Here is a 14,053-nt window from a genome sequence, read left to right as displayed (position 1 = left end):
GCCAGCTCGCTTCGATGCGCTTTCGCTGCCGTTGCCGTTCGCCTGTGCAATAAAGAGTCCGCTTATTTTCTTTCTTTAGTCATGCTCGCAACTGAAGCATTTATTTCATGAAGCGAATATGACTACCCAGCCTCAGGAAGCGAACGCTCTTTCTGATCACCAAGCGGGAATCTTCTATGTATTCCCCTCAGTGCCACCTGCACCGGGGACCGAGGGCTCGGCCCACATCGCCAGCCGCCGCGGGCCTGCGCCCCGGGCCGGAACCAAAGCCTCGGGCGCGCGTTTCCGCCGGAGCCGGTCTGCCGCCGCCGCCGCCGCCGCCGCCGCGTCGCTGTCTGGGGGCGGCCAGGGAGGGCCGCCGCCATGGCCGACACCGCTACGCCGCCTCCGCCCGTCCCTCCCGCTCCGGGGCTCCCGGCTGCCCCCGGCAGCAACCCGCTGTCCCGCAAGCTCAACAAGATCCTGGAGACTCGCCTGGACAACGACAAGGTGGGGCGGGCGGCGGCTGAGGCGGGCCGGGGCCGGGGCCGGGGCCTGCTGGGCGGGGAGCGCCCTGCGGGGAACGGGCCGGACGGGCCGTGCGGGGCTGGGGCCCGGGGAAGGGAGCCCTGCCGTCTCTCTCCGTCCCGCGGCCGACGTTCGCAGCGCGGATTAAAGATAAAATTCCTTTTTGCTTCCCTGGCGACGTGCCGCGCTCCTGCTCGACCCCTTCAAATCGCAGGGAGGTTTGTACTGCTGAGCTCAGGGGGCACCTCGTAAGCTTTTTCTGATTTAAGCGTTTTCTAGCAGTGGATGGGTCGTGCTTTAACCGAATGTAACCTTAACCGATTAAAGCGATTCTAAAATAGTAGACGAAGCTGTGTGTTACAACGTTCAAGAAGAAGAAAGACTCAGCAGTTATTTTAGTGATTTACCAGCTGATCTGGAGTGTGTTTAGGTAGGTTTTTCTCTCTAAAATCACGTAGTAGGGTTTGGGTTTTTTTTCCGTAAGGCTGTGAACTTGGGATGGTTGCAGACTACGAAACCTGCTTCTTTGTAACTGTGTGGAAAGTTAAGGTCTTTTTTTATTTTCTAGGAAATGCTGGAAGCACTCAAGGCTCTCTCGACCTTTTTTGTCGAAAACAGTTTGCGCACTCGAAGAAACTTGCGTGGAGACATTGAACGACGAAGCTTAGCCATAAATGAAGAATTTGTCCATATATTCAAGCAAGTTAAAGAGGTAGCGTTTTTGCAGAGTGACTAGCTATCTTGCAAGAGTACTGCTATGTAACATTTAAAAAAAGAAAAAAGGATTAAGAGAGGTTGTGACTTTCTGGGACAAATATACTTTTACAGTAAAATTGTTTCATCATTTGTTTCATTTGATGAAAATCCTGCGCAGAGAGAGGTGATGTTTCAAACAGATAAAAATACCAAGTGAATGCTCATCTTTAGAGGTGCGTTCCCTCCATTGATTAACAGGGAGCCTAGAGCAGCTATGTTCCTTGTAACTTGGGCATCTCGTTTTGGTGGGATGAAGCTGGGCCTAGGCATGGCATTTCTGATTTAAAGCACAGTTACTGTTATTTGAAATTCTTTAGGAGCTTGAGAGTATAAACGAAGATGTGCAAGCGATGAGCAGCTGCTGTGAAGATATGTCCAGTCGTTTGAAGGTAATATTTTAAATAGATGTTCTCTGTATATTTTTACTTTTGCGGTGTGACTGTTTTCTTTTAAAAAGATAAATCATTGTTTTGGAGGATTAACAGCGACACTGAGACGTTTCCATTGTTTGCGTATTGTGTTACTTTAGGATATTAATGTTTCTTTTTACTTACTTAGAAAATATATTGAGGAAATAATTTTCATTTCTTCCAAATTGCAATTCAGAATGCAGCAATGTACTTATTTTGGGAACAGCAGTGTGATACCCATTTGTATGTGAGTAGAGAGAAAATATTTTACTAGATTTGATGTGTGTGAGATGAAAGGGTTAATTACATTTGTGTATTTCCATTTAAAGTTCATGTGCCTTTCACACTGACTACATCTGTTGAGTTATGTGTTCATATAAATAGCTCAAGTATATTCATAAGAAAATATCTTGTAATCCAAAGAGGGAGACGAATCTAGTGTGCCATCTTCATTCTGTTGGTTTTGTTTCATAACATTGTCTCAAAATGCTGATCTGCAACAAAACCAATTCTGTTTTGTATTAATCCTGAATCCATAATATTCTAGGGGGGGGGAAGAAAAGTTGTGTTTTATAATGCATTACTAAATCTGGCTTGGGTTTAGTGTACAATATTCAATACAGTGATGAGTTTAAAAAGTTTATGGATGCTGAAGTGTAGATGTTTTGCCAAACCAAATCTGTTCTGAATATAGCACGTAAGTGAGAATCCTTCACTAAAAAATCCTGTGAAAACAGTTGCTTTTTCCCTTCCTAGTGTGTGTGTGTGTGGACTTTAGATGTCCCTCTAATTAGATGAATAGGTTTCATAGTCATTGTACATAATTTCTATAAGAATACTTGTAGTTTGATGAACTTGTTGCGAAAGTGTGAAAGTACAGTGTAGCCCACTGCAGTACTTAATTTTCAATTTTGGAAGGCTGTGGGTAATGCACCTCGGAGGTCTCAGATCTCTTTCAACACTGTTAATGGGATGTATTCCCTAGTGTAGTTCAGGAACTGTTTGATTAAACTCTTAGGTGTGGAAATGAGCCAAGTGTCCATGCAGATTTTTACTCTTTTCTGTCTTTAGATCATGAAATGTAACTACCATCTGTGATTTTCTCTCCCCCCCCACCCCCCAAGTAAAGCCACCCTGCAGTGATTTCTTTTTTTATTAAAGTCGGTAGGTAGTTTTGTTCTGTGCCCCACACGAGGGTTCCTCTAGAGCCCTGTAGAACTCTTAACTTGTCTCAATTCAAACCATGTTTTCTTTGCCTGTATGAATGTAAAGTAAGTTAATAAGCCCATGAACTAGCACTCAGTTGTCGAATACTTTGGTATTTTATCTGTAATAGGACATGAAGACTTGCAAGGACGTGCTCAAGCTGAATAAGAAGACAAAAATTAACTAAGAGTAGAGCAAATAGAAGATATAAAGAGGACTATCTATAGCATATAAGGCAGGAGAGTGTGCTAAAAGAGCAGAACAAACACAAGATATGAAAGGACCTATATATTGATAAGCCAAAAAGCTTTTTACCTTTTTTATTTTGTAAATTTATAATACCATCCAATCCAAATAACTGGGTACTGTCAGGTCTGATTTCAGGACAGTGATTTGATAAATGCAATGGCTGAAAGGGAGAGAAGGAGGCAAGTGCTGGAATGGAATAAAGCCGGGTTGAAGGATAATGAAAGTTTAATTGGTATACTGAGGTGGGGAGGAAGAGAAAAATATTTCTATTTTGGATTTGCCAGAAACATCAAATATCAACCTTCTGATTTTTCTGGCATGCCTGACTCTTTTCTGCCAGTTACCTTGTTTAGGTTAGATGAAAGCTTTTTCGTTATGTACATACAATAATAACAGTATCTGGCATGTATTTGAATGCACGTAAATAAAAACTGGCTTTCTGATATATCTACCTAGATCCAGAAAAACTGCTTTTCCTTCCTTTCTGCTGTCCTACTGTTAGCATTCTTCTTGGCAATTAGTACTTCTGTCCAGAAGGTACTGGAAAGGAAGCAAATTTCTTCTTCTGTCTTTTTGGTTTATTAAAATCTGCAGCTCTGAAGGAAGGAGAGCAAAAAAAGTCTAAAAAAAGAATTCGTAGATTCCTATACTGAATAGTTCAGGTCTTGTCTTTTGTTGTAATAGTCTTTCTCTGTTAGGCTGAAGCATTGAAAATCAATATTATTAAAAAAAAGTTTAAAATACAAATACATTTAAAAAATCTATTATTATTTATATAAGATAAAAAAATGCTTAAAGATATCTTAGATTGTTTGGGAACTACTAAATGTTCAGTAAATTCTGTTGAGTTTTTATTAAATTTGCATGCTAGTCCATAAGTTTCCTTTACAAAACTTCAGCAGCTGGCACCTCAGCTGTCCATATTCATGGAACAGCTCAGGCTCCCTCTGATGACTGAGGTTGTACTTGAGTGGTTGCAGTCCTACTTTCACCTTCCAAAGCGTTCCTGTACCTTGACTGCTCTTCCATTGTAACTAATGTAGTGTGGCAGTGTGCATATATACTTGCATTAGACCTCTCAGGGGTTTCAAGACTGGCATCTTCATTTTGGCAAACGCTGTAATTTAGACCTACTACAGTCTTGACATTATTCACACAGAATATCTTTACAGCTGTTCCCACCTCTTCACTTACAATATTATTCCATACTAATGCATTTTGATTTCAGGATTTTTTTTTTTTGTTAAATCTTATTTTTCTGCCTAAATGATCACTGGTGGTATCCAGTGGGAAACCAACAATTCTGGATGTCTTTTATCTTCTTGCCGAGTGATAAGTTTCAGAACTCTAACTTCAGTTGCAGCAATCCCTTTAGTCATGCAGCTGCTGTCTGTAGCAGAATTATTTCTGCATGGATTCCCTTGCGTTGTCACCACTGAACATTTAGGGCTGTGATGAACTTAAGTGCATTGCTCTTAGAATCACAGAATCATTTAGGTTGGAAAAGACCTTTAAGATCATTGAGTCCAACCATAAACCTAGCACTGCCAAGTCCACCTCTAAACCATGTCCCTAAGTGCCACATCTACACGTCTTTTAAATACCTCCAGGGATGGTGACTCAACCACTTCCCTGGGCAGCCTGTTCCAGTGCTTGACAACCCTTTCGGTGAAGAAATTTTTCCTAATAATTTTTCTTGGTCCTTACAGCCCTGTAAGCTTCTTGGACTCTAGAGCTAAACTTGCTTGGACCAGCAGAGCTGTATTCATGTTGTCTAAAATGTCTGGATGGACACTGCTACTGGGCAGTTTAGCATCCAAAGGAATTTCTTTCATTTTTCATTTTGCAACAGCAAACAATTTACAGTCAATGGACAAACAAAATAATCAGAGCTGTTTCTAATATTTATAATAATGTCTTTGTATTAAATATAAATTAAAAATCAACTGTGTGTGAATATAAATGTATATAAAGATGAAAATATGTATGGATAAGGTAGGTTATTTTTTCATGCCTGAAAATAGGGAGAATAATGAATACTTATTTCAAGAAGGCCTTTTGTTTCAAAGAGTACACTCTTTAAACAGCTTATAGTCAGAAAGCTTCAAAAGTATTACGTATTTTAAAGGTTGTGTAGTAACATTTGATATGTTTGTATTTTTCACATGCTTAACAATTCTAATTGTATTCTAGGCAGCAAAGGAACAAACGCAGGACTTGATAGTAAAAACCACAAAACTCCAGGCAGAAAAGTATGTATACTACCTTATTTATTTCTTGAAGACATTTTCTTCTAGATCTGATTATGCCACTCTTATTTTTGAGTAATGACTTTTGGGTTTTTTGTATTTGTACTTTGTTTTTAACACTGTCTGTGTTTGTAGCTCAACTGGAATAAAAATACTGAACTCAGTTTATTACTAGAGGGTACAATAAGGTAAGAACATGTGTTGGTGCTTGTTGCAATAAAAATTGGCCTTTTGGGGAAGAGAATCAGTTATAGTGGTACAGCATGCTGAATACGGATGTGCTTTATCTAATGTCAGCTGATAATCTAAGTTATACTGTTTTGTAACAGGTATGGACCTACTCAGTGTCTCATCAGTTTCACAGGCTTCTTGCTGTTGTTAATGCTTCGTATCCAATGGAAATCACTCTCTTATTGAGGGACTGTATGTAGGAACAGAAAGTTGGATTATAGCCTACTCTGCTGTATTTAACTGTGGAATACATAAGTGCTCTTTAATGAGCCTAACGCAGACCACTTTTTCCCTTGGTTCTCCAGCCTCTTGTGGAAGAAAAGATTTGTATTTCGCTCTTTTCAGTATTTTTATTCGTGGGAAGGGGATAATAGCCTGTGACAGAATCAAGTAATCTTTATTGTTTTTATGTCTAGGGTATCTGGTTTTACAGCTTTAGGCTTTGTCAGTGTAGAAGAATGAATATCCTTGCTTTATGAGCTTTCTTCTGAAAATTATATACAGTTCACTGGAGATTAGGAATTATTATTTCCAGTGATAGGTTTCGAGTAGAAATTACGGCTTTGGATAGCTCTTGGTGCGCTTTCAAAATCAGTAGGTTCATGTTGTGGACTTCACTAGGAAGTGGATTATGTCCTGTGAGAGTCTGAATGTGAAGTTAGAGTGTAATCTACATATTTTAAAAGTTGAATGTAGTATAACTGCATAAAATATAATGCTTGTTGATATAAAATGAAGGATTTGGCGAAGTCACAGTTTAAGTAAGTGAGCAGGAGTCAAGTCTTAGAAAATTTGTTATTTTAAATACGAATATGTGACGTAGTAGGACAGAGAAGTAGTCATATTTTTTGTAGTCTCAAGAAAAGGAAAGCTGCTTTGATTCCTTGTTCTGCAGCAGCATGGAAGATACCAAGACCAGTCTCAAGTGGTTCATGTCTAGTTGGCCTTAAATTCCATTAAAGGAGATTATGCAGACTGTACATCAGTACTTCTAGAATATAGTCCTTACTTGCACAATAGTTTACTTAAAAGACTTTCTGCTAATTCCTTTAGGAGACAGAATGTCCCCCTAGTGTGAGGAGGAAAAAAGGCTTAGGAAGTAGCCTGTCCTTCTGAGGGTCTGTGTGACCTCAGAGTGCAAATGTGGGAAAAAGTTCTCTTTTGAAAGGCTATTTTTTTAAGTATACCATGAAGTACCCACTAGCAGAAGCCAAACAATACTTGTGATCTTACAGTATGATGGTTATGGAAGACTTATAGTGCCATTTATTAACAAAGTTAACTTTTTTCCTGGCTAAACTTAGGAAAATTTTTAAGCAAAAGCTACAGTGGGAAGGCTGTTTTGTTCTATTTGGGACATTCTAGTCATCTTTTCTTTTGACTTATTACATGACTGTGTTCTGATGCATCACTTTGATTTACATCAGGCACGTGAAGAGGCATCTGCTACCAAACATAAGGGGTTTCTTGAAAAGCTGAAATCTTGCCTGCAGTCAGACAAAATACAGGTCTTGAATTGCTGATTCCTTCAACTTAACAGGTGACGTTTCTTAGCCAACAAAGGAGTAAATGGTGAAACTGGGAGGGCATGGCTTCTCTGCCTTCTGAGGCTTGTCCGAAAACACTGTCTGATTGAAACGCAGAGATGAAAGCTGGATCCGTTCAAAAAAAAGAGCAGTTGAAACAATGACTCTAAAGCAAGAACAGTCAGTCTAGAACAAGGCAGTAATTGCAGAGTGTAATCAATTTTTTAGAGTTCTTCCTATAAAAAGATATCTCTCTTCTTATTATGAAACACAGGAGTTGTCTTCAGATTTCATCAGTCCAAATTTCTATTTCTACTCTCTGTGGTCCTACCAGCTGTTTATTTTATGATAGGCTTTTCACAAGAAAACACAAGTTAGGTAGAAGTCTCTTAAAGTTTAGGATAATGGGAATTAGTATTTCAATAGCACTAATATAGTAGAATTTTCTGTGTAATTTTTTAATTTAACATCAAAATATTTTTTAAAAAACAAATTCCGTTTTATGTACCACAGTACTTGTGAGTTAAGTTCTTAAATCAGTGCTGAGTAATGGTATGTTTTTAAACATTACCCTGAAAAATAAAATTAGTTATGTTCTTCCTTTTCGTTATGTTCTTTGTTTTCACAGTGATAGTTACTGAACATTTTCATAATAGCAGAGATAATACATTGTGTCATTTTGCTGAACCAGTTGTTCGCACTGTTCTTAAGGAAAGTTTTTTTGACTCTGCCCATCTCACTGAGTACTTCATTAAGTCCTCATCTGTTTTCAGCATTTTTAACCATTTTTAAAAACTAGGTTCAGGAATACTGATTTGCAGTAAATGATTTGCTGTGCTAGCTATTAGTCAAAAAAAATGGTCTTCTATTATGCTTAGCATTTATCTGATTTTCTTTAGCTGACCATATTTTCATAGGAGGAAAATGTTGTGATTTGATTCAATGTTCTAAAACTCAGGGGGGACAGTAAACTTCCAGGTGCATTTCATGCATTTACAGTAATTAGGGATTTAGTTTTTTAAAAATATTTAATTTTTTTATTTGAAATTTTAGGGAGAATGGGCTGCTGCCTTCACTCAGTATGATGAAGATAGAAGGTCACTTAGGCAAATAATTGAGTTTTTATTTCACAGCTTTTTTATTTACTTCCCTTCATTTTCTAAGAATACATGTTAGCTCTGGCTTTGATCAAAGATGTCTAGTTGTCTTTCTGCAATAGTCTTAAGGCTGTTTTCAGTAAATGACAGGTGGAACCTTTGGCTTGGGTAAACCTTCTTCATGCCTGGTCAGTTCTTGTGGAAACTAAATTTTGTAAAAGTGTTATAATTAGTATCAAGTTTAAGCAAACTGCAATTAAAAGAACAGAATGTTCACTTCAAAACCAGAGAAAGAAAAGTCAATAGCCAAAGTCTTTTTTATTGGAGTTGTAACTTTATTCCCCTAGCTATACAAAGCAAATAAAGGAAAGATTGAAATAGCGAGTGAACTATTTTCTTAGATTGCAACATTTTTTGACCTTGCAAATGTAAAAATCTCTTCAGAAATTTTTTCCTATGTGGCATTTGAACCTGTGTAGTGTTTTGGGGTTTGTTTTGGGTTTTTTTGGTTTGTTTTTTGTTTTTTGTTTTTTTAATCAAGAACTGCATGATAGCAGTGAAGAATAGTTTCCTGAAGAGGCAGAGTGGCCACGGGAACTTGAGTATGAGGATGAACATTTTAAGTAAGAATGCTTGTTTATGCTTTCATCCTTGCATGTTTTCTTTCTCTTCTGTGGTACTTGCAAAGGAATGACTCTCTCAGTGGTTCTGTGTGGGTGCTAGGTTTCTTACGTTTTTGCGTTGTATTATCACCTATATAATTAGATGTAGTTCAAGGTGATTTTCAATTTCCTAAGCTTCTTACCTGAACTCTTTGTTGGTCATCCTGGTCTCTCAGATTTGTGGTTTGAAGGTATAGTGGTCCACCTGCAGTATCCTGTTGGTAGTCCTGATGAGCTGTTTGGGACTTCCTGTGTTGGTAAAATGTGTGATTTAAGACACTTGGTTAAATAGTTGGGGTGGAAAATGAGATGTTCGTCTCATTTGAGTTAAAACTTCTGCATTCTCAGGTTGTTGCTTTGCAGCATTGTTTTTCTTCCAACTTAGTTTCTGAGCTTTAGTCCTGATTTGGCATAAATGCAATAACAAATTAAGAAAGTAATCTTCCATTAATACAATTGCATTTTTTTTATTGTGAATATGTCAGAGGTGGTGCATTTCTTTGGTCAATTAGGTTGCTTGTTTTCATTTTATTTTCTCTGTAAAGACTAGTTAAAATGACTGTACATTAGAAGCAGGAAACTTTTCCTTCACATTATTTAATTTATGGAATCTGCTTAACATAGGAACTAGGGTTTTTTTTTTCCTCTTCTCTCTTTAATTGAGACTTACCACAATGTAATAGAACCATGTAGTGTGAAATAAAGTAGTCCAAACCATTCAACCCATCTCTCTATAACATAAGGTTAATTTATTGCTGTTCAGTAATGTAGAGTCTTGAATATGTTAGTTTTAATGTATTTCATAACAAACTTTGATAACAAAGAAAAACTGAGGTAGTTAATTTAGACAATTTCTGTGAATTGTTAAAAATCCACTTCTACTTCAGCATCTTCACTAGATTTCTATACATTTTCTTGAGCAAACTAATATTGCTTTCAGGTTGCATTAGGCTTTTTATGTATAGTAATGAGGCGATTAGTTTGTTTTCAAACAACATCTGCTGCTTTTGAAAAGATGTGGGTTTGTTTATTACCATGGCTAACAGGCTGACAGAAAAAGGATCTTGCTCCTTGAAGTGAGATTTTAATAAAAGCTTTCTGTCACTTGTTGGTTCTCTTGTTGTACCTGAGTTTAGTTCTTTTTTTTTTCTTCGTGTGAAGCAGAAAACTTACTTGCAATACTAACCTACTTCACCTTACATTGGGAACAAGTGTCCTGGAGTTCCGTAGTTTCCAAACCAGAGAAATAACAGTTCAGTTCCAAAACACTATGCAGAACGCCAGAAGCCTGGCTCCATAGTAGTTCTACCAGTCACTTACTGGTAAGGTATTGTGCAAGATTGTTTTGAGGTTAGCCACAAATGACAGTTGTGGATCCAACAACTGAAGAAAGAGACCAGAAGGCAATAGTTACAATATTAATTTTTATAAAATTAAATAAGAGCTGCTATGTGAGTGTATGTATGTGCTCAGGAAGATATCAGAAAATAAGCCTACAGAAATAGAAAATTGGTGAGAGTCAGAAGTAGTTTTCTGGGAGTAAAGACCACCATACTCTGAAAACTGTATAGAAGAATGGGAATGGAAATGGCTTGGACAGAAATTTTTTGAGTCAGGCTAAAGTTTCAGAGCTTTCATTGAGATTGTGCACTTGAACACATTTACACATTATCCTGTTGTTCTACCTTCTATTAATTGTGTTCTTAAAGAGAGCAAAATGTGTGTTTTGATGTCAGAGTCTTTATTATTTATGTTGATTCTGGAAATCAGTTTCTGCAGCACTAGGATTGTTTCACTTTTTAAAAATACAGTTAAATGTGATTCCCAAATATATTTTGGAATGCAGCAGTGTACTTCAATTTATTTTAGTTGAATTACATTCAGACTTGCTCTTTATTTAAATTCAACAAATGCAGTTCTTGGAGTTCAGTGAATGATTTGACTGTCACCTTTGTGCTCAATACAAGGTCAAAAGTCTTAGGAGAAATGTTTCTTAGTGAACATCTGCTGCTTCAGTAGTGCTACACTACAGATCTCATGCTTGTCTCTTCGCAGTGCTTTTTTCCTGTTCTTTTTTAAGAAGTATCTTTTTTGTCATAGTTAATTTGGAAATGATGCAGGAAGTTCAGCAGTATTTGTAGCAGGTTACAGAGGTTTGCGTTCATCAGCGTATGCTGAGAAAAGTTGTGATATGGTGGTTCGCACTGATGAGATGTATTTCATGTCTTGACCTTTTGAAACTTGTAATTACATTTATTCCTGTGAATATGCTTCATGAGAAAAAGCAGTGATTGCCCAAACTGAATTATAATTTCATGTGGGGGAGGGTGAAGGCTTGAAATTCTGAGGCTGATTTTCTTTCCTGATTTGTACCAAAGTAAAGCATAGGTAGCGGGCACACAGGCATCAAAACAGCTAAAATGGATCTGAAGGGAAAAAAAAAGCCTCATTTGTCACATTCTAGCCATGACCAGCAGAGAAAGTGCAAAGCCTTATTTCCTGCCAGCTTTTCTACTTGGCAACCATGTACTCTGTTGAGGTTTGAAGTATTCTTGATCAATATGAAATGAGGCATGGTCAAGAAACATTCATCAGAAGTGCAGAATTAGTTACATGGTACCATTCCTGACTGATGTTTGTCTAAGCTGGTCTTAGAAGAAAAGCCCAGGAACAGAGAGCCAGCCCATGGTCTTCCCTGGAAGTTGATTTTGCTTCTTTATTGTTTTCCTACTACCTGATTTAGTTCTCCTTTTGCTCCTGGTTAAGCTAATTTGTTCTGATTTTATTCCAGGTGGATGTAGAGAACAGTGTGTTATTTTCATGCCTTTGGCAACATTTTTTAATTTGATGGCAAGTTTGAAGCTAGACCAGGCAGGCCCCTTTCAAATGTCTTTATATCAGGTTGTATAAAAGATATGCTGAAGATAGTCTGTTTGGTACGACAGTATCAACTAGCTCACCTCTACAAGATGGAAAATAATCTATTCACTGGAAATACACTTCTTCACAAGTTAGAAACCATGTGTCTTAACCATTGCTAAACACTGATTTGCCTGGTAAGTATATATATCATGATTGCAGTGAAGTTTTGCCTGTGAAAATGGCTTATCCAGACTATTCTGTAGATACATACCAATGATGTTTATAGGAAGCCTGATCAGTGTGTAAGTAGAAAATTATTGAATTCTGTGAATTTATTTACAGCATATAAGCTTTTTTATTCTAGTTTTTAGTAATCTGTTTGGCAAGATTTGAATCATTTCCGTGCAGTTAGTATCCTCTGTTGCTTAAATTTTGATTTAGCCTTTTTGATTTTTACCTATTTTTAGAGCAGAATGTATTACGTGGCAGGGCTGCAGCATTGCAGACTAGCTGTGTTTAGGTAGGGATTACAGATAAGAGAAACCTTCTGAGTTCAAATCTGCTCTCCTCCTGCCAGCTATCATTTGCATGATGACTTTCATAAACTCGTCAACTGTTCAGCATATAACTAGTGAATTATTTTTGCATTTTGTACGCGTTGCTGTTCTTGGAACACTTACCTCAAAAGCTTGTTCTTCCCAGTAATAGCCTTTCCCTAATTTCCAATCTAATTCTTGGATATAAATTGCCTGTTTTTTCATCTTGTCCTTTATCTTAAGAGCTTCCTTCATCTCCTCTCATAAATTAGGTTCTCCATTCCCATGGTCATCCTGCTAGCTCTGGTCTGATGGGAGGCTGTTGTTCTTGAACACAGATGATCAGGATTGTGATCTGTTCTCCAGATGATGTCTCAGTAAAACCTTCTGTAATATTACTGCTCTTTTCCTGTACCGTGGGAACGTTAGACAATTTGCTATGATTCTCTGTGCCTTCCTATTTTTAATTAAGGAGAAAATTTCATAATTTTACTCTGTGATGGAATTGGTCACTGAATACCTTCTCACAGTATTTCAATTCTCCTTTAATAAAGGATGTGTTTGACAGACAAAATGTAGAATAAAACCATTTGTTTTCAGCATTTACAACTGCGTTTTTGCACCTGGTACTTATTCTTAAGAATGGTTTTCTAACACTTATTTATGTGTAGATGTTTTGTTATGTAGTCTTGTATATTTGCCTTCCACAAAAACCATCACAGAAAAATAATTTTTCCAGCTGCTGCTGAAAAGCATTTATACATGTCTGTTAAAGATGGTTGTTATTTCTTTATAAGTTAGAAATACTCTATCTTTCTGAGGCTTTAAAAATGTGTTGAATCCTTGTACCACAAACTGAAAGTAATTTCAGAATGTGCTGCTATGACTCGTCCTAGGTAAAGGAAGCTAGCAGATTTTTATGCTCTATTTGGTGGCAAGATAAAATTAAACTTTGGAAAAGCCTGTTTCTCCTCCACCTCATTTTTTGAGCTGTCTAGGTGATAATCCTAACAAACAGCGTGCATTTGTATTTGGCTCAAGGGAGGAGTGCATGAAGTGCATAGTTTTCCCAGCCTTTTGAGTTCTCTTGCAAAAGAATTCTGTCTCCCTGGTAACGATTAAAACTGGGGAAATTGCTCTTTGTTGGAGTCCCATTCCCCACCCAAGCTCCAAAGTCTACCAGTGCTTGGCACTTCCCCCTTTGCATCTGTGCAGTGTTCCCATGATCTGTTAGTTTTGTTCTTTTATGCAGGGATAACTTTAGTAAAAGAAAAACCCAACTTTGGTATAACAGCACAGTGTGGCCTTTCCTCTGCTGTACTGCACTTGCTTAGAACACAATTTAGAAATTATTATGTTTACAGGAGGGCCAATGGGTCTTAAAATGTCCAAAAGTCTGCACAGGTACCGACTGCTGTGGGTTATATGTAGGATGGCCTTACTCTAGCTTTTGTTGTTACCTGCATTGTGTTTTGCATAGCACTCATCACAGTGAAATAACTATAGCAAACTTGAGTGATATTTTAATCCATTTCTCTGCTTTAATTAGATCAATTAAATTCTAGTTAAATATCTATTAGGTTATGTCTGAGGAAATATGTGTATATATATGTATAAAAAATTAAATACTTATGCGAATGTACTGGTCTCATTAATACTGTATACTGCCAGGTAGAAGTCAAGGGTACATAGCACTTAAATGTTTTGTTCCTGATCCATCATCTAGGACGTAGGATCTCTTTCTCATGCAGATTGGTAACCA

At 37.6% G+C, this 14,053-nt stretch overlaps 1 protein-coding gene across 9 annotated transcripts in view; it reads left to right on the top strand.

The window, feature by feature from the left end:
* Window positions 1–314: 314 nt before the first annotated feature.
* Window positions 315–14,053, top strand: part of COG6 (component of oligomeric golgi complex 6) — a 61,627-nt gene continuing 47,888 nt past the window's right edge. For 6 of the 9 annotated variants that reach the window (XM_052786220.1, XM_052786218.1, XM_052786223.1 and 3 more), the window contains exons 1-4: window positions 315–489; window positions 1,076–1,219; window positions 1,581–1,652; window positions 5,322–5,380. In XM_052786220.1, coding sequence (XP_052642180.1) covers window positions 364–489; window positions 1,076–1,219; window positions 1,581–1,652; window positions 5,322–5,380 — 401 coding nt within the window. In that variant the 5' untranslated portion in view covers window positions 315–363. Of the gene's footprint in view, window positions 490–701; window positions 938–1,075; window positions 1,220–1,580; window positions 1,653–5,321; window positions 5,381–8,759; window positions 8,855–14,053 lie in introns of those variants that run through there. The other 3 variants (XM_052786219.1, XM_052786222.1, XM_052786226.1) reach the window with 3 other exon arrangements.

The sequence above is a fragment of the Harpia harpyja genome, chromosome 4, assembly GCF_026419915.1.
Source record: "Harpia harpyja isolate bHarHar1 chromosome 4, bHarHar1 primary haplotype, whole genome shotgun sequence".
Lineage (NCBI taxonomy): Eukaryota > Metazoa > Chordata > Aves > Accipitriformes > Accipitridae > Harpia > Harpia harpyja.
This window is presented reverse-complemented; position numbering and strand designations above follow the sequence as displayed.